The sequence below is a fragment of the Curcuma longa genome, chromosome 10, assembly GCF_044706935.1.
Source record: "Curcuma longa cultivar G26 ecotype Majalengka, Jawa Barat chromosome 10, ITB_CL_G26_1.1, whole genome shotgun sequence".
Classification (NCBI taxonomy): Eukaryota; Viridiplantae; Streptophyta; class Magnoliopsida; order Zingiberales; family Zingiberaceae; genus Curcuma; species Curcuma longa.
Window position 1 is genome coordinate 12,598,867 of NC_133870.1, and position 22,875 is coordinate 12,621,741.

General features: G+C 37.2%; 1 protein-coding gene across 1 annotated transcript; it reads left to right on the forward strand.

Moving 5' to 3' along the window:
- Positions 1–4,312: 4,312 nt before the first annotated feature.
- LOC141836716 (uncharacterized) lies at positions 4,313–19,514 on the forward strand. The gene is made up of 4 exons (XM_074724231.1): positions 4,313–4,708; positions 5,076–5,189; positions 18,173–18,253; positions 19,414–19,514. Exons 1-4 carry the CDS (start codon positions 4,409–4,411, stop codon positions 19,504–19,506), a joined length of 588 nt encoding a protein of 195 aa, XP_074580332.1. The 5' UTR covers positions 4,313–4,408; the 3' UTR covers positions 19,507–19,514.
- Positions 19,515–22,875: the final 3,361 nt, after the last annotated feature.

The following is a 22,875-nucleotide window of genomic DNA, read 5'->3' on the forward strand; positions in this document are numbered from 1 at the left end:
GGATATCTTAAGTTGTTGATTCCAATAAATTGCTGTTAGTGTTTTGAATATTTCATTTGAGAGTTATAAATATTAGATGAATTTCATGATTAATGCTAATTAGTTTGGGTTGTTACCTCGATTTGAGTTGAATTGCATCTTTAGGTTGAATTTGCATTTCTAGATTAGGAGATAACTTGATTTCAATGGCATTTCATTAAATCATTGCATTTTGAATTACATTTTACTTTAAAACACCAAAACCCCATTTTTATTCGAAAAATCCAAAAATACGACACACCCAAGCTCGAATTAGACGATTTTCTACTAGTCCTTGGAAAAACACGACTCGAGGCCCCTATACTTCATTTTTCTGTATTTATCGCGGGTTTTCGATAAATTATAAATTCTAATTTGAAACCCTATCGTGACACCTAGTTTAGGGTTGTCAACAATCTACCAAGATAAACTCCACCCAAATCCTTCTTTTCCTATCCTTCTTTTCCTCTTGTTCTTCCTCCTCCTCTTCTTCTTTCTCTTCTTCTTCCTCTTCTCTTGGGCACCGGCCCTAGTAAGGAAGGGAGAAGATGGAAGGGGCGCTGGCCCTAGCACAAGAGAATGATGTGTGTTCTGCAAGTATACAGAATGTCATCAAGTAATAAAAGATATTGAATCCACAAGGACCGTGGAATTGATCACTAAACTAGTACAATAAGTAGATCACTTATGTTGAGTTGGTGTGGGGAAGAGAGATTGTAGTCAAGTTCCTAGAACCTCAAACAAAGAGAAATCAACTATGACAGATTGGTGGAAATGATCCTAGGATTTTGGATTCCTCGAGATTATGTTTGATTGACTATGGATCCTTTACCATTCCTCAATATATGCGTATTTGTAGGGATTCTAACCAATGTATCCAATTAGACCTCGTCAGGTTTCTTCGGAATAAAACGATGATATTCTAACGCTACGATTACTAGTTCAAGACAACACCAGATAGCCTAGTTATGGCTCTCCCGTTGTCACCCGATCGCCCCAGCATACTACTAGTGTACTACTCTCTGTCATCGAGCACCCAATTAAGAGATCCTTTCCTAGTCATCAATAGCCGTTAGTTATCCCTCATAAAGATTTATTATGGCTTAAGAATTTCCTCGGAAGGTCCGGTTAAAGGTTAACCTTCTGTCACAAGGCACCCCGGTCATACGATCCTAAGAATCCTCAAAACCACAATACATCCTTATCCTCAGAGATTCAATACCATTCATAGACATATTATCAATCAATCACAAGGCACAAATCTATAAAGCAACATGCACATATATATCACTGAACATGGTAAATAACAAATCCGCAAGTTCAATCATTCATAACACCTCGATTCCTCCTAATCCTAGAATCTAGAAGACTACTCCATAACGGAGAGATTACAACTCGAAGAAGATACAAAATAATACATTCTAAATCCAAGAAAGGAAGTAAAACTTATCAATGAAGGTCTTCTTCTCCACTTTGCGTTCTCCTCGTTGACGGTGGACGGAGGCGATGGAGTAATCCCGGATAGATGGATGGATCGTCGATTTTTGCTCCGGAAAATGGCGTCGGTGGCTCAAAATACTCCTAGGGTCTCTCCCAATATCTCCCCCCTTTCTTAGGGGTTTTAAGGAGGCTATTTATATGTCCCCCTCTAAGTGCCCTATTCACACGGTAGACACGCCCCCGTCACACGACCGTGTCTGGGAGGCACGACCGTGTGCTACCGCTCCTCTGGAAGATAGGCTAGTCGATGCTTTGGAAATGTGACACGACCATGCCTGGTGGACACGGCCAGGGGCAGTCGAGACTCTGGAAAAATGGCACGGTTGTGCCTATGGGGGCACGACCATAGTCAATCGTCGCTCTGGAAGTGGGGCACGGTCATGCCTGTGGGGCACGACCTGACTGGGTTCTGGAGCGAAGGCACAACCGTGCCTGTTTGGCACGACCCCTGGCAGTTGTTCCTCTAGTGTAAAGACACGGCCGTGCCTGGTCGGCACGGTCAGGGGTTGGTTCTGCCTGTGAAGAAGCACGATCGTGCCCTGTGGGGCACGACCCCTGGAGGAATGAGACACGGCCGTGCCTGAGAGGCATGACCCTATCTAGCTTTGTCTTCAATTGCTTCTCCGCTCGCCCTTTTCGCTCCATTTCTGTCCTGCAAATACATAAAAATACGAGTAGACCTCCGAACTAGGAAAAGGAGAAAATCATGCCTAATGCACAGATAAAGGATGCAATGAACGTATAAAATAGCGTAAAATACAGAAAGATATACGATTAAAGCATAAGAAACATATGTATACCCTACGCACATCAGAGAACACAAGAGAGAAAAACCAAAAAGAGGGGAGCGCCGACCCTAAATGAAGAGAAGCTAAGGAGGAACTTAAAGGGGGGCGCCGACCCTAGATTATCTAGAGGAGAAATAGGATTAGTTATATTTGAGCCACCCCCTCTCCTCTCCTTTTATAGGCTTGCCATCTTAGGAAGTTTAGAAAAAAATAACAAAATTAATATAATTTTATTGGATAACAAAATTAACATAATTTTATTGGATAACAAAATTTAATAAAATTTTGTTAGATAACAAAATTTAACAAAATTTTGTTGGATAATAAAATTTTGTCGGATAACAAAACTAACATAATTTGGTTGGATAACAAAATCAACATAATTTTGTTGGATAACAAAATTAACATAATTCTGTTTAGGATTAACCGAATTCTTAACAGAATTCTAAACAGAATTTAACAGAATTCTTAATAGAATTCTAATAAAATTCTTAACAGAATTCTTAACAGAATTCTTAATAGAATTCTTAATAGAATTCTAATAGAATCTTATTGGGTGGATACAAGACTTTATTCAGAGGCTACAACAGGGACCTAGATGAAGAATTGGTTTAGGCCTCCTAATGGGCTTGAGCTTCCTGTGTTCTCCCTGAACACCCAACTCAAGTCCATCAATAATAACTTATACCACTAAAGGGTTATTATTGAACTACCGCACCAATCCCATATTACAATATGAGCTCCTTCTTATTATGAGTGCATTAATCCCCTGTGTTTAAGATATCGTATGTCCGTTAATTAAATGAGTTACTGACAACTCAATTAATTAATATCTAATTCTGAGAGTAGTACCACTCAACTTTATTATCATGCGGGCTAAGTCCACCTGCAGGGTTTATATGATAATCCTTATGAGTTCCTCAAGGGGACATCATCAGCCTAAATAATTAGGACACAGATTCCTTCTATAATCAATAACACACCATATACATAACATTATCTCCCAACTCAACGAGCCTATTGATTTAACGAATAAATCTCACCCTTTGATGAATTAAAAAATAAATATTAAGTATATGTGCTTGTTATTGTATAGAGATTAAGAGCATGCACATCCATAATAACAGAGGTCTAATACGATTATATAGTCAGTATAAATCGAACGACTTCAAACGGTCCTGCTCAATACACACAAAGTGTACTAATGTAATTTTATAGTTAAGATAAACTAAAATCAATTACACTACAACCACTCCAATGATTTATCCCAATCCATCTTGGTTGTGAGCTATTATTTATAATTTATAAGGAACTGATAACATAATCTTCTGTGTGGTACCACATACCATGTTATCTACAATATAAATTAAGTGGACAACTGCATTAACATATATCAGAAATATAAAATGCAAACAATTTGACCAAAATGATTCTTATTTTAATTTATTTTAAAATAGATGTTCATATAAAAAGTTAAACTTATAGTATATATCCTAACATGGCTGAGCTGACTTGAATGTGTGGCCGAGCGAACCTGTATGTGAGGCCGAACTGACCTGAATGTCTGACCGAGCTGAGTGATCGAGTTGATCGATCATAGGGTCAGAGTGTTGAGTCTGAGCCAAGATACATAATTGGATGACCGAACTGTAAGAGCATGTCGTCGGTTGTTATGGGTCGGTTAAAGCGTGGCTTGACCATTGACCGTCGAGATGTCAAGTCAGGCGCTAGCTTGGGATGATTATTAATCTTTTTTTCTACCATGTCAAACCAGCAAAGACCTTCTATATCACCATCCATCTCCATCGGTTCATAACGTGGGTGTTGATATATTGCCTTCCTATTTTATATTTTCTTAGATTAATATATTAATCAAACTATAAATATATGCATTTGTATATGGTGACTGTAACTTTTTATTTTATATTCTTATAAATAATCGAGTGGCGAATTCGAAGTATACGATTGTCTCCCTGTTTCCAACCTGTGCTTTCTGAAATCAACATTTTCCGGAGACCACCATTATCCATTTCAGGAAACCACCATTATCCACCATTCTTATCGCCTCTTATCGCCTACCATCCACCATCATCCAATCTCCGATGAGCCTAAAACTTCTCCCCCTTCACGCCGCTCTCTTCAACTCCCAGACGCCGACGCCAAGGACTGCTGCCGTTTTGCCTGGATCAGGGAGGAGGTCAACTGCTAGGATTCAAAAGGCCAAGGCAACCTCCTCCTCATTTCCTACCCCAGATCGGGATAATCGGGATAGGGGCAATTGTGATGGGGATCGTATCGAGGAGAAAGCATCTTCTTCGTCCTCAGCTGACTCGTGGTTCCCGTCGAGGAGTCAGACATATGCCCTGCTAAAACAACAGTTGGCTATCGCCGCCAAATCCGAGGTGTGCCATCTTCACACCCTTTGTTTCTCGGAAATATGTTTGAACTTAACCTGCTAGTCTGGTCACCATCTTTTTTTTGTACATTCCATCTCCAATAATCTTTTTATTGTACCATTCAATTTCTAATCACCATACCACTCTTTTCCATCTATTCTTCGTGGGATCATTACCTGATTCAATCCTGAGATATTTCAGAAGAATCACGATCGCCTTGTTGCACACTTCCTGCTCGTTAAATTTCAAGCGATTTTCTACTATCGATTGTAACATTTTGTCTAGTAAAATTGTGAGGATGATATTCATTGATTGGAGCTAAATTTTCCCTGGTATTGGTCTTCCTTTGCATATGGCTTTTTTGGTTTTTTAGGACTATGAGGAAGCTGCTAGAATCAGGGATTCCTTGAAATCATTTGAGGAGGAAGAGCCGCTATTGCAACTTCGAAAAATGCTGAGGAAGGCTATTGAGGAAGAGAGATTTGAGGTAAATTAGGATTGTATTTTCTTCACCATGCTTTGTTGTTTCTGACATTTGAATACAAATATACTGCTATAATGCATTGGAGCTCTATGCGTTAACTTCTTGATTTTCTGAAACATAATTTATTTTGTAGATGGCTAGGAATGGATTATGGTGGTCCAAATACGAGTTAGTCTCAATGTGACTATATGAGTTAGGCCGACTAGAAGGTCGGGGATATTTTTTTCTCTAGCAAAAAAAGGATAATTATTAAAATGTTAGTATTGTAAGGTATTCGTGTGTTGTTGTTCATGTTAAATATACACACAACAAAAATAAAAATAAACACAAGCAAAAGAATGCTAATAGACTTTGTTTAACATGGTTTAGAGATTCTCTCCTACTTCACGACCTATGAATTGCTCGATAAGTCATTCTACAAAGGTTCCACCAATGACTCTCTCTTTACAAAATTAATGCAATACTCTTACAATATTTGCCCAGGATGTTTACAATTGATCTCTCCTCTCAAATATAAAGATGATATGTAGACTAAATAAAAAAATTAATAAGAGCTTGAGTTGATGTCTTCAACCTTATTGAATCCCTTTGCAATGTAATGCATCCACTTGGAAGGAGTTTGAAGATCAGTTTTGCAGAATTACACCAACTCAACGATCTCCAAGAGATTTTATAGTCAATTGAATCAGCCTTCAGTCCTCTAATCTTGCAAAAATAACCATTACATATTCAATGGCTAGCAAAAGTCCATTCGATTGTTTAAACTTCTAGTTGACTAAATTTTTTTCTAATTGACTAGATTAAGTTCCATATTTATTTTATTCAATTTTAGTCGACTGGATCCATTTCCAATTGATCGAAGCTAGAATATAGACATTCTATTGTTTGTATTCTTGCTCGATTCAACTAAGCACTCCAATCAAGTCGACAAGATTTGTTCATAGATCCTGACATTACTTGGCTTACACTCTCAAAGCCTATGCAAAGCTATGAGATCGAGCTTAACCGCCAACTACAACATAGGATAGGTTTCCCTTTAGTCTAAGGCTTCACTCTAAATATATTATCCCTTGCCCTTACCTAACTAAACATACTATCCCTTGATCCCTTGATGATTGCCTAAAGAATAAGACTAAATATTACATTTTATGCATAATCTCTTACAACTCTCTTGTCTTGGGGTTTTGAACTTGTTGATGCTTCATGTTGCCCACGAGTTCACCTCGTGTTAAACCATCAAACCCTCAGATGTGTTAGTCCAATTAGGCACTTAGTAATCAAGCTTGATTATAGTGCCATGTCAAGTATGTGATAGAGGGTTGTCTGGATGCAATTATTGCAGGAGTAATTGCAAATCCAAAATATTTTAGCAAATGAAGTTCAGTAGGCTAAAGAGGACCAGATAAGGTGGACAAGAAGTTTTAGTAGGTTGAGGACCAAATACTAGGTAGACGAGAAATCTTGATAGGTCTTACAGACGAGACGTCCCAACAGATTAAGGAGGACTATATACCATGCAAACAAGAAGTCCAAGTAGACCAAAGAGGATTAGATACCGACAGACAAGAAATTCTGATAGGTTAAGGAGGACTATATAGACAAGAAATTTTAGTGGATTAAGGAGGACCAAATACTACACAGACAAGAAGTTTAGGTAGGTCAAAGAGGACTGGATTCAAGAAGTCTTAGTAGGTTAAGTAGGACCAGATACACAAAGTTCTAGTAGGTCAAGAATGACAAGATATCAAGCTTAAAAACTCTAGGAGGTGAATTCTTGGCAAGTGGGATAACTCTTGGTGAGTGAGATGTGAGGTAGAGACTTGTACTTTGGGCGAGGGTACCTTTCTTACTTAGACAATAGCTTGATTAAGAAATAAGTATTTCAGGGTTAAAATTAATGTGCCAATCGACTAATGGAAATTGCCCATCAACAACAAATTGATAATTTGAATTTTCATTGTAATCATGAAAATAGGATATACTTTAACAAGAATATTTTAGGTATAATAGTTGACTAATGGAACAAACGTTAGCAGATTTGGTCAAGAAATGCGAATATTTTAGGGTAGTCGACTGATGACCTAATCAACCAGTGATGTGTTTGTGATCCTAATGATTTGGTCATGACTTTATCTATAGCAATTGATTGATAGACACAGTGAGCTACAAAATGAGTCTAGATTTAGGTGAATCGGATTACATGTCATAGGTGAGTTGATTGACAAAAGCTTGGAGTGAACTAATAGCAAAACAGTTGGTTCATATTTGAAGATCAATCGACTAGAGAAGGAAACGACCGCCATAGATAACACCTAAGAATAGTGCATCAGTTGACTAGTAAGAGTTGACCAATCAACTGATGATAGCTATTTCGAGCTTATAAATATTGAGTAACAACACTTTGTCCAAACATCCCACAGAACTACAAGTGCTTCTTTTACAACAATCTTCTGTGCTATCTATTGCTACATTTTATTATTAGTTTTTATTGTTTATTGTTCTATTTTATTTGTAAGCTTCTATGTTCGGTTTTATGATTAACATTCTTTTTCTTATCCTACTATTTATTTTTACTATAAACGTTATTTTTGTAAAGCTTTCTTGCCCTCTAAAAGATTTCCATGAAGTAGAAAATTAGTTAATTTGCAAGGGGTAATTGATGTGTGTGTTTCGCATAGTTTTTTTGTACTATTCCATACATTCTGTTATATGACATGAGTATATTTTATATGCTTTCATCTCTTTTGCATCATTTTTCATCCTTTTAGTTCGGAAAACTGTTCTTTCTATTTTTTGATTAACAGGATGAGAAATCAAAGCATAATTAAGGCTAAAGAGCCTTGGAATAAGAGTTTATAGCAAGGAATATGCTCTAGCCGTGTCCATGATGCGGGCGTGTTCATTTAGTCTAAGTTAAGCACAAAATGAAGTGGTAACTTAGCCTCTAATAGCCTTTACAGGTAGGACGTGACTCCTGTCATAGTCGTGCCATTTTGTAGCTAACGCACCATGAATCCCGAAGCTGTCATGCTGTAGTCATGCCAACCGACACAACCGTGATTATCATCCCGAGTCCATCACGACCTTACTGCTTGTCACGGTCGTGACGCCTATCACCGCCGTGATCGGACCTTATCTTTAACCTCCATGATTTGCCATGGCCAAGCAGTGATCTCCATCACGGTCGTGACTCGTGAGCGCCGTCCTATAAATTTGGAAAGTTCCAACAAATTTGGTTGTTTTGGGAGTTATAAAAAGTTTTAAAAGGCTCATGATTAAGAGAGGAGGTGTTTTCCCGTGATAGGAAACCTTAGAAGAGTCGTTCTAAAGAGTTGTCAATGTTTCTGTCCTTCCTAGAGCTTGGAGATTTTTCCGAAGACACCGTCAACAACACGACTAAGCTTCCTTTTCTTTTTTCACTTTGATTCGAGTTGTAGGATGTCTTCTTCTTTGTCTTTTGGTTGTAACTCCATTTGAGTAGTACTCTAGATTTTAGGATGAGGGAGTAACTTGATACAAGGTTTAAATCTCGACCCGTGCCGAGGTTTCAGTTTCAGATCGAAACGATACCATTTCAGTATCGTATCGTATCGATATAATTTTGATATTTTTAAAATATAAAATATATTAATTATATATATATAATAGGATAATTTTATTAAACTTTAATTAAGTCTATTTAAATTATCTCAATCATAATAGTTGGGAGGTGATTGAAATTATTAATTTAATTAAACCTAAGTTTGTTGTTCCTTGTTCCGCGCGATCACATCCTCGCAGACGCTTGATGCCGGAGGCATCGCCGAGCTGCCGGAGGCGTCGTGCGAGCTCGACAATGCCTCCGGAGGTGTCGTGTAGCTCGGCGACACCTTCAAAGGCGTCGCATGAGCCCTACGACGCTTAGGACACTTTATATGGTGGCAGGGATCCCTCCGGACGAGTTGCGAGAGCCCGACGGGGCCTCGGGGTGCATCGACACCAGAGGCTTAACTATGCTGGTTTCGGCTTGCAGGTGGAACGAAAATTTTTATTTGTATCGGACGAAATGGTTCGAGATTTCATTCCTTGGCCTTATGCATTGTTAACATTTATTTTTTATATTTATTTATCTTTCTTGTTATATGATGTGTTTATCCATGATCTAGTTTTATTGCGTATACATGATTTTGACACTAATCGTGTATCTTTATATCTCACGGGACACGGAAAGTACCGAAAGGTAAATCCGATCCATAAAGACTTTGACGTGAGAGGTTGTTCACGAAAGTAGTCTAAAATCTCACGAGGGCACCATTGGCTATCACAGAGCTTAATGGGTTGACTCCGAGTTGGTGTCACGAAGTAAGAGATGCCACCTAGAGGACCATGGGACATCATGACAGGAGCCTTCCTGAGAAAGTGATCACTCTAGTAAGGTCGCCTCGAAAGTATACGTCGCGTTTGGGTAGGTATACCGACATTATTCCAAAAGTCTATATCGATATCTTGGGATAGGTCACTTGCATGCGTATAAAGTGAAATAGTCATCATGGTGAAATCGAAATCCTAGAGTTGTTTTCCAAAATCGACTTTCTCCTAAGACTTGTGTTTTCTCGATTCAATTTCCTTCTTTCTCAACTCTAGCGATTTTCGACTTTCTAGATAACTTGCTTCGCTATTTGATTAATACTCAATTTTACAGTGTCTATGAGATCGATCATTTTATTACTTGATGACAGTTGTGTACTTGCGGTTTCTGTACATCAAATTTTTGACGCTGTTATCGAGGACTATGTCAAGATCGATATTAGCTCGATTGCGATTTAGTTAATCTAAATTTGTTTTCTTTATTACTTCTTCTCTTCGTTCCTTAATTGTTATTTTCTCTTCTTCCTACTGATTTTGAGATTGACAGGATCTTCCATAAATGGCAAACCTACAAAGGTAATTAGAGGAAGAACAAGCACAAGCAACTTCTACCAAGTTCTTGACACTTAATGCATACAACAAGATAAACCTAACTTACACTCTTTGCTTAATATATCATGAATTGATTGCTTAAGGGTCTAATAATTTTCAATTTTTCATGTTCAATAATTTATTTAAGTTAGAGCATAAAACAAACAAAAATAAATAAATAAATAAACAATCGATGACATAAAGCTCTCTCTCAACCTAAGGGATTTCATCCCCTTGAACTACATTAAGGGACCCTTTGGTTTATGATTGGGATCAATTAGGGAGAGAGATTTACTAACTTAAACCTCTATAATTCTCTCCTTTTTACACACTTAAATAACCAATTAATGGATTGGTTACTTAGGAGTGTCATTACATTAAGAAATTTATTTAAGTTAAACAACAACAACTAAGCCTTATCCCATTAGGTAAGGTCAACTATATGGATCATTTTTTGCCATTAGGCTTTATCCCCTACTATATCATCATCTATATTTAAATTTATTTAAGTTAAAGCATAAAATAAATGAAAAAGTAGATAAACTAGTGATTCCATCTAGGAGTGAGCTACGATGTTTCTTTTTAGGGCCAACTAGGGGGAGAGATTTACCAACTTAAACCTTTACAATTCTCCCCTTTTTACACACAAAAAATAACCAATTAATGATGTATAAAAAATGTTGGTGCAAACATGCCTTTAAGCATGTGGTTTTAATGTTTGACTAAGGTTTAAGTTAGGATTATATTGTGATTACTTATATGTGTGTCAAGTTTGTAGGTGTAACTGTGTAAGATTGTTTGACATTTATTATAGGTGCAATAGTGGAAGTCCAAGTAAATCGAGAATTTTTTTACACGTAAAAAATGATTAATTAATAATGTATAAAAAATGTTAGTGTAATCATGCTTTTCAGTACGAGGTTTTGATATTTAGACAAAAGATTAAGTTAGGATTATATCGTGATTACTTATATGTGTGTTAATTATGCAAGTGTAAGATTAGTCCATGCAGGTGCAATAGTGAAAGTCGTCGGTTGAGAACTAGGTACTTGGCAAGTGGAAGCTCAAGTCGGTTGAGAACTAAGTAATTAGCAAATGGAAGTCTGAGTAAGTCGAGAATTAGATACATGATGGATTGATGCTCCAATAGGTCAAGAAGTACCACATCTTTAGGATTTAAGATGATGAAGTCCCAGAGGTAAGACTTCTTAGCATGAAAAATTGGGAACGATGCTTCTTGTGACAATGAGGTTTCAGAGGTGGAATCTCATGGCAAAAAGGTCATTCCTATGAGGAAGAGTCAAGTGCACATGCACTATAATATATGAGTGAGACTAGCATAGGAACAAACTCGACCTTAGAAGTGGTTGAAGTCAGACTTTTAGTACACTAAAATATGAGTCAATTAGGCAGTCGACTTAAATTCATATGGAATTATACAAAATGTTTCTATTTGATGATCAATTGACTAGTTTGTTAACTAATTCATAACTGGTGGTTTAGTTCAATAAACTGATTAGGTAAACCTATAAGAGAGTCATTGATTTGACATGAATAGACTGCAACTGTTAGATAAGTATGAGCTACTATTGAAAAAAAGCTGAAGACTTTGTCTATATATATGTCCAAGGGGAGCAACAGAGACCTCATGAAAGTTCTCATTCTTATATTCATAAGCTTAGTGATCTTGTTTTCCTTTGCTTTTATTTTCTCTAGTATTCTTCTTGTTCTCATTTCATGTTAACTGTAAGAGTGTAAGTTGTTTCTCAACTTTTGGTAGAGTTCCAAGGAGGAGAAAGGATAATGGATTGTGATTGACTAACCAACAAGTTATATGTGTGGAGTAGGAATCCTAAATTCGAAATCATGTAAACAATTGTGTTATCTTGTTTGTATTGCATTCCTTAGGTGATTTTATATTTTCACTGCACTCTAACTTTAATTGTAGATTTAAGTAAACAAACAAGTGATCAACTATTTACCACCCCCTCTCTCCCTTTAGCCTCACCAATAATCCAACAAAAACTACATAACAATTGACCACAAGAATAATAAACTAAACATTATGATCTGTTTAAAATTTCGAGTTACACTAAAGTTTCAATTTATGACCGAAAGAATTCAATTTCATATTGTATAGTGTCGTATTGATATGGTTTTTGTACTTTTTAAAATATAAATATATTAATTAAAAAATATTTTTTACTAATATTTGATTGCTATAAATGCTTAGTATTAAGTTATATTTGAGATGTTAAATGTTAAGTTCAAGTTTTGATATTATCTCGTGAAATAATTGTTGTATATTGAGTAAAGTTAATTTAGGGTCAGTTGAAGTCCACCAAGTAGACATGGCAGGATAAAGTAGGTTTAAAGTGGATTTATTTTGATCAGTTTAAAATTTTTATATATACAATAATTTAATTCATATTAGTATATTTTATAAGGTTAAAAATTATATTATATTTATTTATTATTTATTTTTTCTAACAATCTACTCCCTCCGTCTTAAAGAAATTTATTTTAATTTATTTACCTTATGTAGATAGATAGAGGAAAAAAATTAACCGTTCTTTAAGAGAGATTTTTTTCACTGTTTATCTCATACACAGATGAAAGAGGGAAAAATTAATCACGTTAAAGAGGTAAAGAAATTATTTTCTTCTGTTTTTATCCTCGTGGATAGATGAAGAAAGGAAAAAATGAATGACGGAGGAAAAAGAATTAACGGATTAAAGAGAAAAAAATTTAAAAAAGGAATTTGAATTAAATGTCTTAAAAAAATAAAATAAATAATAAATAAAATAAATGAAAAAATAAATATGCATAAAAATAACTAAAATATAAAATTAAATAAAATGGAAAAATGGAGGAAGCCACGAGCTTGCAGTGCCCTCCATGATGTTAGGCTGCGACTACCTCCATGGCTTTGCGGAGAATGCCACGAGGATGTCACCGCGTCCATGACATCGCGAGGGGTGCCGTGAGGCAGTGACTACCTCTGCGTCCTCGTGGAGGACGCCACGAGGCTGTGGCTTCTTCAAGGCCATGCCAGTGTCGATTGATTGACAGAAGGGAAAATTCCATTTGAGTCGACTGACACAACATGTATTTTATACCATGGATAAATCATGTGTCAACTAAGTACATAAGTATGTGTTTGTATTTTTAGTAATCATAACATAAATTCTCATTTTTTAAAATTAAGCATAGAATTCATATTCATAGAGAGTCAATCAAAACATAAACATGGAAATGCATTTGTTTTTGCATGATATGCATCTTAGAATCGAAGATCAAACAACCAAGTTATATACAATGCTAGGTTCTTAGATGCTATTTTTGTGTGAAAATTTAATGTGACCATGCTATACATAATGAAAATATTTTTAAGTATCTTGTAACATTACTTTATATGACACACAATGATTTATTCATCTAGAAGGATTTCAAAAATATTAAAATTCTGGTTCTACTACTATTCTAGTCAATTGAACTTACTGTTCCAATTGACAAGAACATGTGCCAACTGTTTGAATCCTATTGCAGTAGACTAAATGTTGAAATGTTCATCAATAATTTTAAAAATTCATAATGAATTCTATAAAATTTAAACATTTGGAAAATTTTATCAAAATTTGTATGCATATCTAACTTAACATCCCAACCTTAGGAAAAATACTTTACATTGCAAAAATTTTAAAATTTTAATTTTTGACACAATTCTATAATAGTTTATGTTTAGTGTTTTACAATCTTGGTATCATATGATTATTCAAACATGAATTGTCAAACTCTATCAATATTATCCATTTATGTTTACATGTATTAGTTTCATAATATGCAATTTTAATGATTCGATCATCCTAATCATAGTTCGTGTCAAATTTTCTTAATCATGCCAAGTTTCATATCTATAGGCATTTAAAATCAATCAATTATATTATATTCAACATGATATATAAATCAACTTCAAATAGTTTTGTATTAAACTATCCTAGTGTCTCATTTCATACAATTACAAACATAATAAGTAAAGAATAACACTTAGCATGAATGAGTTCTAGTGGATGTGCCAATTTACTAGGTGAACTAACCATTCTCCCCTAATATATTGCCACACCCTAAGGATCCAAAATCTATTGGTCCTGATTGGGTTAACTAGTATTCACTAGGCTTAATCTCCCTAGTCATCTTCCTAGGTCCATTTGTCTTGCTAACATCCATAGACTAGCCTAGTGAGTTGAAATGTTCTAGCTTTATAGTTAAATGGAACCCTATGATAAAATGGTGCATCGAGCATCTTCTTAGATGTTAGTTTATAATCCAAACCATTGTTGTCGTGATTAGGCCTTTGCTTCAGTATAATCATTTTTAAGTTCCTAGAGCCATTAGTGAATCTTTTGAATTTTTTCTCATGTCAACAAGCTTATCAAGCTTTGTTTTAAAACTTATCAACCCTAAACCCTAACCCAACATATCTAATCTTTAGTCTAATCTTGAGGGTTTTATGCCTACCTAGTATGTGGGATAAGTTATCCATGGTCTTAAAGTTCTGGCTTTAAGACCATAGTCATTCTCCTAGACTCATCTAATTGTAAAGTAATATTATACATTAAATTATACAATTGATGATAAGTGAGGAATTCGTTACCCCATTGTTGATCTTTTTAACTCACCTATATTGGAAATTCCTCTTTGTGTTTTACTGCAATTCCTTGTCTTGGATTCTCCTTCCTCTTTTTCATCTTTAGACTCATCATCTCTTGTAATGCCCTATTTCATTGCACTTAGAAACCGAAACACTTTGATTGTTTTCTTGGTTATCTTCTGGACCTCTTGTTTTTATGCATGTTCTTGATCTTTGGACAATCTTTTTATTGCACCCATGATTTAAAATCTCGTACCGTGTTGGGTGAAATGGTTAAAATGTATCGTTTTGATAGGCAATGTCTCATATGTCATTGTGTTAATTGTTGATTAGTATTGTCTTATGCCAACACTCAACAACTCTACAATGCAAGTCAAGATAAATTAAAATCATAATTTTTTTTTTTGTAAATTGTCTTCATACAATATAATGTCAAAGTCGTACCATTCTAGGTGAAAAATCAAAATTTGAATTTAACTATATAGTTGTATTATCTTTTTATTTTTTCTCTCCTTCGTCCTTCCATCTCCAATTCTCCACCATATATCGGAACATTGACATGATACTAAAACAATATCATGTCGGTCAAAGTTCGAAATTTTGGCATGACTTGAGATTTTGATCCTTTATTGCACCCAAAACACTTGGATTGTTTTCTTACTTGCCAATCAACCTTGAAGTGCTCAACCTTATTGCCCTTATAGCAATTAAGCTTCTTCTTGGTTTTTTTCCTTTCACCTTGTATTTTTGTTTCCTTATCATTTACTCTTCCTTTCTTCTTTCCTTATAGTCACTTGTTTTTATAGTGACCCTTATTGCATTCGTAACATGCCATGTGATCCTTTGTGTGTGTGTGTGTGTTTTTTTTTTATGCAACTTGAAGGATTTGAAGGAGTGCTAGTCACATCTTCCTCCATTTGCTTTGGTTTAGATCCATCTCTTGATAATGTTGAGTCTTTATTCTCAAAGGCTTTTGATGAAATCTTTACTATTTGCCATCCTATCCATAGACTCATGATTTGCATTGCTTTCTTCAAGTTGTGGATCCTTGGTATCATTAATTTTATCTTCAACACTTTGTTTCTTCTTCCCATTACTTATCTTTATGATTTCCCTTGTACTCAACTTTCTTACGGGCTCTTCTCACCATGTAAACCATTGTGATTCTTCATCGCTCTCTGATGAAAATGATTATGATGAGCATCGCTATGATGATGAACTCCTCTTTTCTTGTGCTTCTTGTTCTTCTTTATTGACTACAAACTCTTCTTTTCTTGTGCTTCTTGTTCTTCTTTATTGACTACCTTACTCTAAAATATCATTGGGCAATACATCCATTATATTATTGTATTGTTCATGGCTTTTTCATTCCCCTTAAGCAATTCAACTTGCTCCTAGTCCATTTGCTTCTTTTGAGAATTTTCCCATTTTTGTCTTCCGGATCTTCAAATCCTTCCCCCATTGCAATGCTACTCTAAAATGGGTTCTACAGTAGCATTCTATCTTTATTTCCCAGATCTAAAAAATTTTCCCTATCATACTTTGGAATTGCAAAAATAGTTCTTGCCAACATTTGAGATGTTAATTTTGTTTAACGAGCAATGTTCTGTGATACACTTGTTAAGAATAAATGTTGGTAGTCTAGATATGAGTTAGCATGGATAGAGGGGAGGGGTGAATAGTCAATCCTTCTAAATACAAAATTTCTTTCTCTTGCAAGACAAACAATTAAAATGTTAATATTGCAAGGCAAGGTTCTAAATATTGAGTCATTTTGAAGTTTTAGTCATGAGAGGTGAATTGGAGGTAAAAGGAGGAAGGAGATGAAGAAAAAGGAGAAGATAAAACAATTATACTACTTAAGTTTTAATTTTGCCTTTCATCTGTAATGATATCCTTTTGGCATTGTTTGTATGGATTCAAACTACAAAATAAAAAAATAATAACATCAATTCATTTTGTCTTGTGTTATAGAATGTCAAGGGGTATTGAGTGTCGGCATGACATGATAGTAGTGATTGACATGGTTGACACAATGACAGAAGAAATGTTTACATGTGCTGACTATCGACTTGTATAAAGTTTGGATAATTTATTATAATGATATGTTTAGGCCATAGTGCTAGATATGATATGAAATTTTAAACTATTGCATAAGGTACTTGTGTTTGTTCTTGTTAAATCTGTATATAATGGAAATAAGAATCAATACACATAAAAACAGTGCTAGCACACTTGGTTGAATATGGTTGGGAGATATTCACTCCTACTTCAGGATCTATTACTCATCCTGTGAATTACCCACAAAAATTGCACTAATAACAGAAGCTAGTAGGACAAACCACTATGGTCTTTCAAGAAAACCAAAAGTCTTCATATAATCAACGCATTCTGCTTTCTAAAATGATTTCTAAAAAATTAGTCTGAAATAATTATGCATACATGCCTATAGAGTGTCAAAGGAACATGAAGTGCTTCCCTAGTAAAAGATTTTGTGGGTATCTGAATATGACCAAGTTCTCAAGCAACTGATTATTACATGGTAAATCTGCAGTTTTCTTGTCAAGGAAAAATCTTGTCAAGGCATCTTGTGCTGTTGGGTGATTTTTAATCATCTTTTTAACTAAAATTTCTCTAATCAAACAAGACTAACAATTTTTCTGACAGACATGGTTTTCTCCTTGGTGAATGCATTATGTGATACTTGTGGAACCAAATCCTTTCTTTTCCTACTTTTCTTTCTCTTTTGCTCATCATTTGTTCAGAAATTTGTAAACTAATTCTTTTGAATAAAAGAATGGTCTAAACCCAAGCAACAAAGGTGGGGTATGATCCTAAGAGATCCTAAGAGCTGCAAGGGCCGATCATTTGAAATGAATTGCAAGGGAATTTTCCCCCTTGTAATCAGTAAAAACTGAAAAAAATGGTTGTTATTATCCTTCACTGTGGGGTTATTGATCTGAAAGCACAATAGTCGTATACAAAATAATTATAGCTTTTTCTATGAAGACCTATGGAGATTCATATGGGTGGAGGATGATGATGCCCTATTTAGTATACGTTATGAATTATGGTGGCTGTATTATATTGCAGGGTTCTCAAAATTCTTTTTGGATGTTCCTTATTTTCTTGGAAAAGATGAGCTTTTGCTTTTTGAGATGCTCTCTCTCTATATATGGTGGTTTTTCAGATAGAAACTTTTGCAGATCATGATTTGTGCAAGAAGCCAGGGTTATTGTAATACATGATATGCTTGTGTGCTTGTTCTGACTTCTCTTTTTTTTTCTGCTTGAGGTTTACACATTCACATAGAAGTGCTCATCTGAATAACCGTCTGTCTTGTGTCATTCTGTAGTCTCTCTCTCTCTACCCTAATGACGTTATGTGATGTTTCCAGGATGCAGCAAAATACAGGGACGAGTTAAAGAGTTTATCTCCACACTCCCTCCTTACATGTTCAAGTGATATGACAACTTTGGTAACATACTATGTGCAGTTGGTTTTTGTTAATTTATTTTACCCCATTATACTTGTTTTACAACCATTTCTTCTTTGGCTCAATGGTTTTCTAATATTCCTACTTGGCGACTAGCTATTCTCCATTGCTAACACATGTTAGTGTTTTTCTTGGAAATCATTAAAACCCTCTTCTTAGATGGGGCATAAATCTATATCAATATCATATGAGTTCTATAAGACACTGAGATGACAGACCCTGATGTAACTCATGATCATACAGATACAAGAGCTACTCAAATTGGTGATATTCCTAGTCTTGGGCTAATTACCCATTTGAGGGCCAAGAGTCAAGAAGTTTCAAAAGGAACTTGGACTTCTTCTAGAATAAGTCCTATCCTACATACATTTACAATCTGTGGTTAAAGAGTTGAAGCTAGAATCACATTACTTGAGTGCTGGACAGACCACTAATGAGCTGAGCATGAGGGGCAACTTTTGAGGCTTATAACTTTTGACTGAAGTGGTATCAAATGTCATGCCATAGTTTGTTAATTTTGTGTATTGAAACATCCATTTTAAAGCCTTCTCGAGCAAGTCATGCTGGATTTTCCAAGATGTTGAGTCATGTCAAATTCCAGGTTTCATGTCGACTATGGAAGCTTATAACTTTTGATGGAAGTGGAATCAAATTGCATGCCATAGTTTGTGGGAAAATTAAGTTTCTTGGCTTTTATTTTGTATATTGAAACATCCATTTTAAAGCCTTTTGGAGCAAGTTATGAATAGATTAGTCCAAGGTATCTAGTTAGGTCAAATTTCAAGTTCCAAGAGAATTTATTGTTTTCTTATAGTTTGGTGATTTATTTATTTTCTTTAGTTCCCATACTTGAAGGTCTGTTCCATGTTCTAACTCTATTATTTAAGTTAAAAAGTCAAATGTAATGATAGAGCTTGAATTTTGACATTGAATGACGATTGCATTTTTACCTCAATTGTTATCTAAGCAATTGCTAATTGTTTAGTGGTGTATTACATAAATTCTTATCACTCTTCGTTTGGGAGTGGCAAATCAAAACTAGCCTCTCTTGTTTGTGGTGAACTTTCTTTATCAAACAGTGATTCTTATCACTCTTCTGTCTTAGAGTATGATGAATTGAAACTAGTCTCTCTTATTTGTAGCAACCAAGGTTGCTAGTGTTTAGAATCCTGGCTGGAGAAGACTCAGCAAGAGGGCTTTCAATAGAACCAACTCAAATTATGGGACTCCAATGAAGGTAAGAAGAGATGATGGAGCAACTTATCTTTTGACTGAAACATTTGAAAGAATAGCAGTGCAACAACCATGATGACAACATGAACTTTAAGATTGATGAGGGAGATTTACTTGTAATTCGCTGCCTTTTGAATTTACAAGCCAAGGAGAGTAATGACTAGCATGAGAACATCTTCCATACTAGATGTACGATTGATAAAATGGTGTGTGGCGTGATTATAGATGGAGGGAGTTGTACAAGTGTCGCTTCCTCTACTTTGGTGGAAAAATTAAACTTGACAAACTCAAAACATCCTTACCCATATAAGTTGAAATTGTTACACCTTGTACGAGATAGGATTGTCGTAAAACTAGCTTGGCTCACCATGCATGAACTCTAATAGTGTTAGAGCAAAAACATACACTAGCCAAACTAAATGCAAACGCATACCTTAGAAGAAAACTCCATCAGTATTATGCATATATCTCAATGATTCAGAATGGGAGCATAAAATGTAAAGTGGGTGATGCGGGGAGTCAAGGTAGGTGACATGGTTTTTTCTCGAGTTACCGTAAGGTCAGAGTTCAGGCCATAGCGGCGAACTTTCCCTCTCGGCAAGGGAGACTCTCGTCTCGGTCAACTTTCCCTCTCGGCAAGGGAGACTCTCGTCTCGGCCAACTTTCTCTCTCGGCAAGGAGAGCTCTCGACTTGTCTCCTCGCGCCAACATCGAGCGGCTCTCGCCCGAGAGTTTTGTCCAGTCTCTTTCACTTCCACATATAAACCCGGCCACTCCACCTCTGTCAGGCTAGACTATAGCCTTAACTATGACCCTCTGACACCGGTTGTAGGCGTCGCCGCTGTAATAGGAAGGGGCCAGTCAGCGGCTCAAGCGCAGTTCCCTCTATCGTTAGTCCTTGTTACACCACTGCATTAAAGGCACATCCAGTCGTTATACGTGGCTTCTTCCTCTAACCTCGTGGCCTGCCCGCACTACCATAAAGAAGATATGGGAGATCAGGCTTGAGCTTCCCTTACGCGCTTCCCCTATGCATGTAGCCCAAAATAGAGGAGACAGAAGGAAGGTCCTTTTGGCAATCATGTATGGGCCCGAGGTGTATCGTAGTCGGTTCCACGTACGGAATCCAGAGGTTAGTTATAAAAGGAGTAACTCATCACCATGCAAGAGGTCGGTCTGGAAAAACCCTCTCTCACTACTTTTCCTATTGTTCCTTACTTGCTCCTTCCTCGTCGAAATCCTAACTTGAGCGTCGGAGTGGCTAACCGGGACTCCCCAGGGCGCCATTCTAACCTCTTTTGTAAGTGCGTTTCGGGATTTTCTTGATGGTGGTTCGCTCGAGAGACCCTTCGCCTGACTCGGACGTAGGATCGCTTGCATCAGACGGTTCGTTGACTGGTGACTTGACCCTCCGCGACATTTAACAGGAACATTTTGACGCCGTCTATGGGAAATGAATCTAGAGAGAGCGGTGTCACGGCCAGGCCGTCGGCGAGTGGGGCCAAGAGGGCTGTTGAGGCCTTAAGCGCAAGCCGTCGGCGAGTGGGACCGAGAGGGCTAATTGTTGATGCAGTTTGTCCCGATTATTATTTTGATGTTGGCACAGATTTAAGTTTATAAGACTTAAGTTCAGATTGATCGAGGACTGGATGAAGTCGGAGAGGGCTCGGTAGCTCGTTCTCCGGACTTGGTCAGAGGGCTCGGTAGCTCGTTCTCTGGATCGGATGGAGTCGGAGAGGGCTCGGTAGCTCGTTCTCCGGACTTGATCAGAGAGGGCTCGGTAGCTCGTTCTCTGGATCGGACGAAGTCGGAGAGGGCTCGGTAGCTCGTTCTCCGGACTTGATCAGAGAGGGCTCGGTAGCTCGTTCTCTGGATCGGACGAAGTCGGAGAGGGCTCGATAGCTCGTTCTCCGGACTTGATCAGAGAGGGCTCGGTAGCTCGTTCTCTGGATCGGACGAAGTCGGAGAGGGCTCGGTAGCTCGTTCTCCGAACTAGGTCAGAGAGGGCTCGGTAGCTCGTTCTCTGGACCGGATTAGGTCAGAGAGGGCTCGGTAGCTCGTTCTCTGTACCGGACTAGACTCGGGTGAGACCCAAGTTAGTCAAGTGATCAGGTTTAATCGATTAAACCAAGATTATAGGTTTAATCGATCTGTTGATCGATTACGTAACCAGGATAAAGTTTCAATCGATCAGTTGATCGATTACAAAACATTCTGTGGATTCATTAATCGATCAGTTGATCGATTACTGAACATTCTGTGAATTCAGAGTTAGAGTTTAATCGATCAATTGATCGATTAGGGAACATTCTGTGAGAAATGGGAGAAGGCACGGATCGTGCTTGTAATCGATCAGGTGATCGATTACAAGGCTCGGTAATCGATCACCTGATCGATTACCGATCCTTAATCGATCATCTGATCGATTAAGGATCGAGTTACGACACTTAATCGATCACTTGATCGATTAAGCCATTTCTGATCGTCTGCTCTGACTTCTGATTATTTCTGATTGTGCTTTGCTAATGCTCTGTGAAGCTTGCAGGTTCCGTTTGAATTTGAACTACGATAAGAAAGGTCAAGCTTGGCTTTTGCATTGGTTCAGTTGGTCGAGCTTCGTTCCCAGGTAAAAGACAACGGCGGATCTCTGAGCTGCACGGAGTTGCTCAGTGAGTGAGCTGAGAGCTGGTTTGGTGCTGGTAAGCTCGAGTGGCAGTGCAGTGGACTCAGAGGCCGTTGGATGTCAAGGCTAAAAGGAAGAAGATGAACGCAAGAGAGGGTTAACGAAACTGTGAATCAATCTGCTCGTGGCGTGCTTGTGCTTGCTGTTCTCTGCGTTCATTGCGCTTCATTGCTATTCCTTGAAGCTCCTTTCCTGAGGTGGTGCAAAGTGTGGTGCTTGCTCTCGGGAAGTTGCTTGAGTTTTGCTACTGTTTGATTGAGGCTTGTGTGCTGTAAGTTTTACTTGAATCGCCTCAATCTTTGTTCTTCTTCTTGTAATCTCTGGGCTTAACTCTATCTGTTGAGATCATTGTGGAGAGGTCTCTCCACCGAGAAGGAGTTTTATTTAGCCGGATACATCCGGGGTGTGATCTACCGAAGATCAAGGGATCGTCCACCTTACGGACACGCCGAGGAGTAGGGGCAAGTTATCCCCGAACCTCGTAAATCCTTGTGTTAGGTTTGTTCGTTGTGTTTTCTTCTACATTTTCCGCTGCGTACTAACGTTTTATAGGGAGAAAATCGATTTGGGCTAATCACCCCCCCTCTAGCCGTCTCAACGATCTTCAACACTAACCATTGTCACGGTCGAGCTGTCGGCGAGTAGGGCTGAGAGGGCTGTTGAGGCCTTAAGCGCAAGCCGTCGGCGA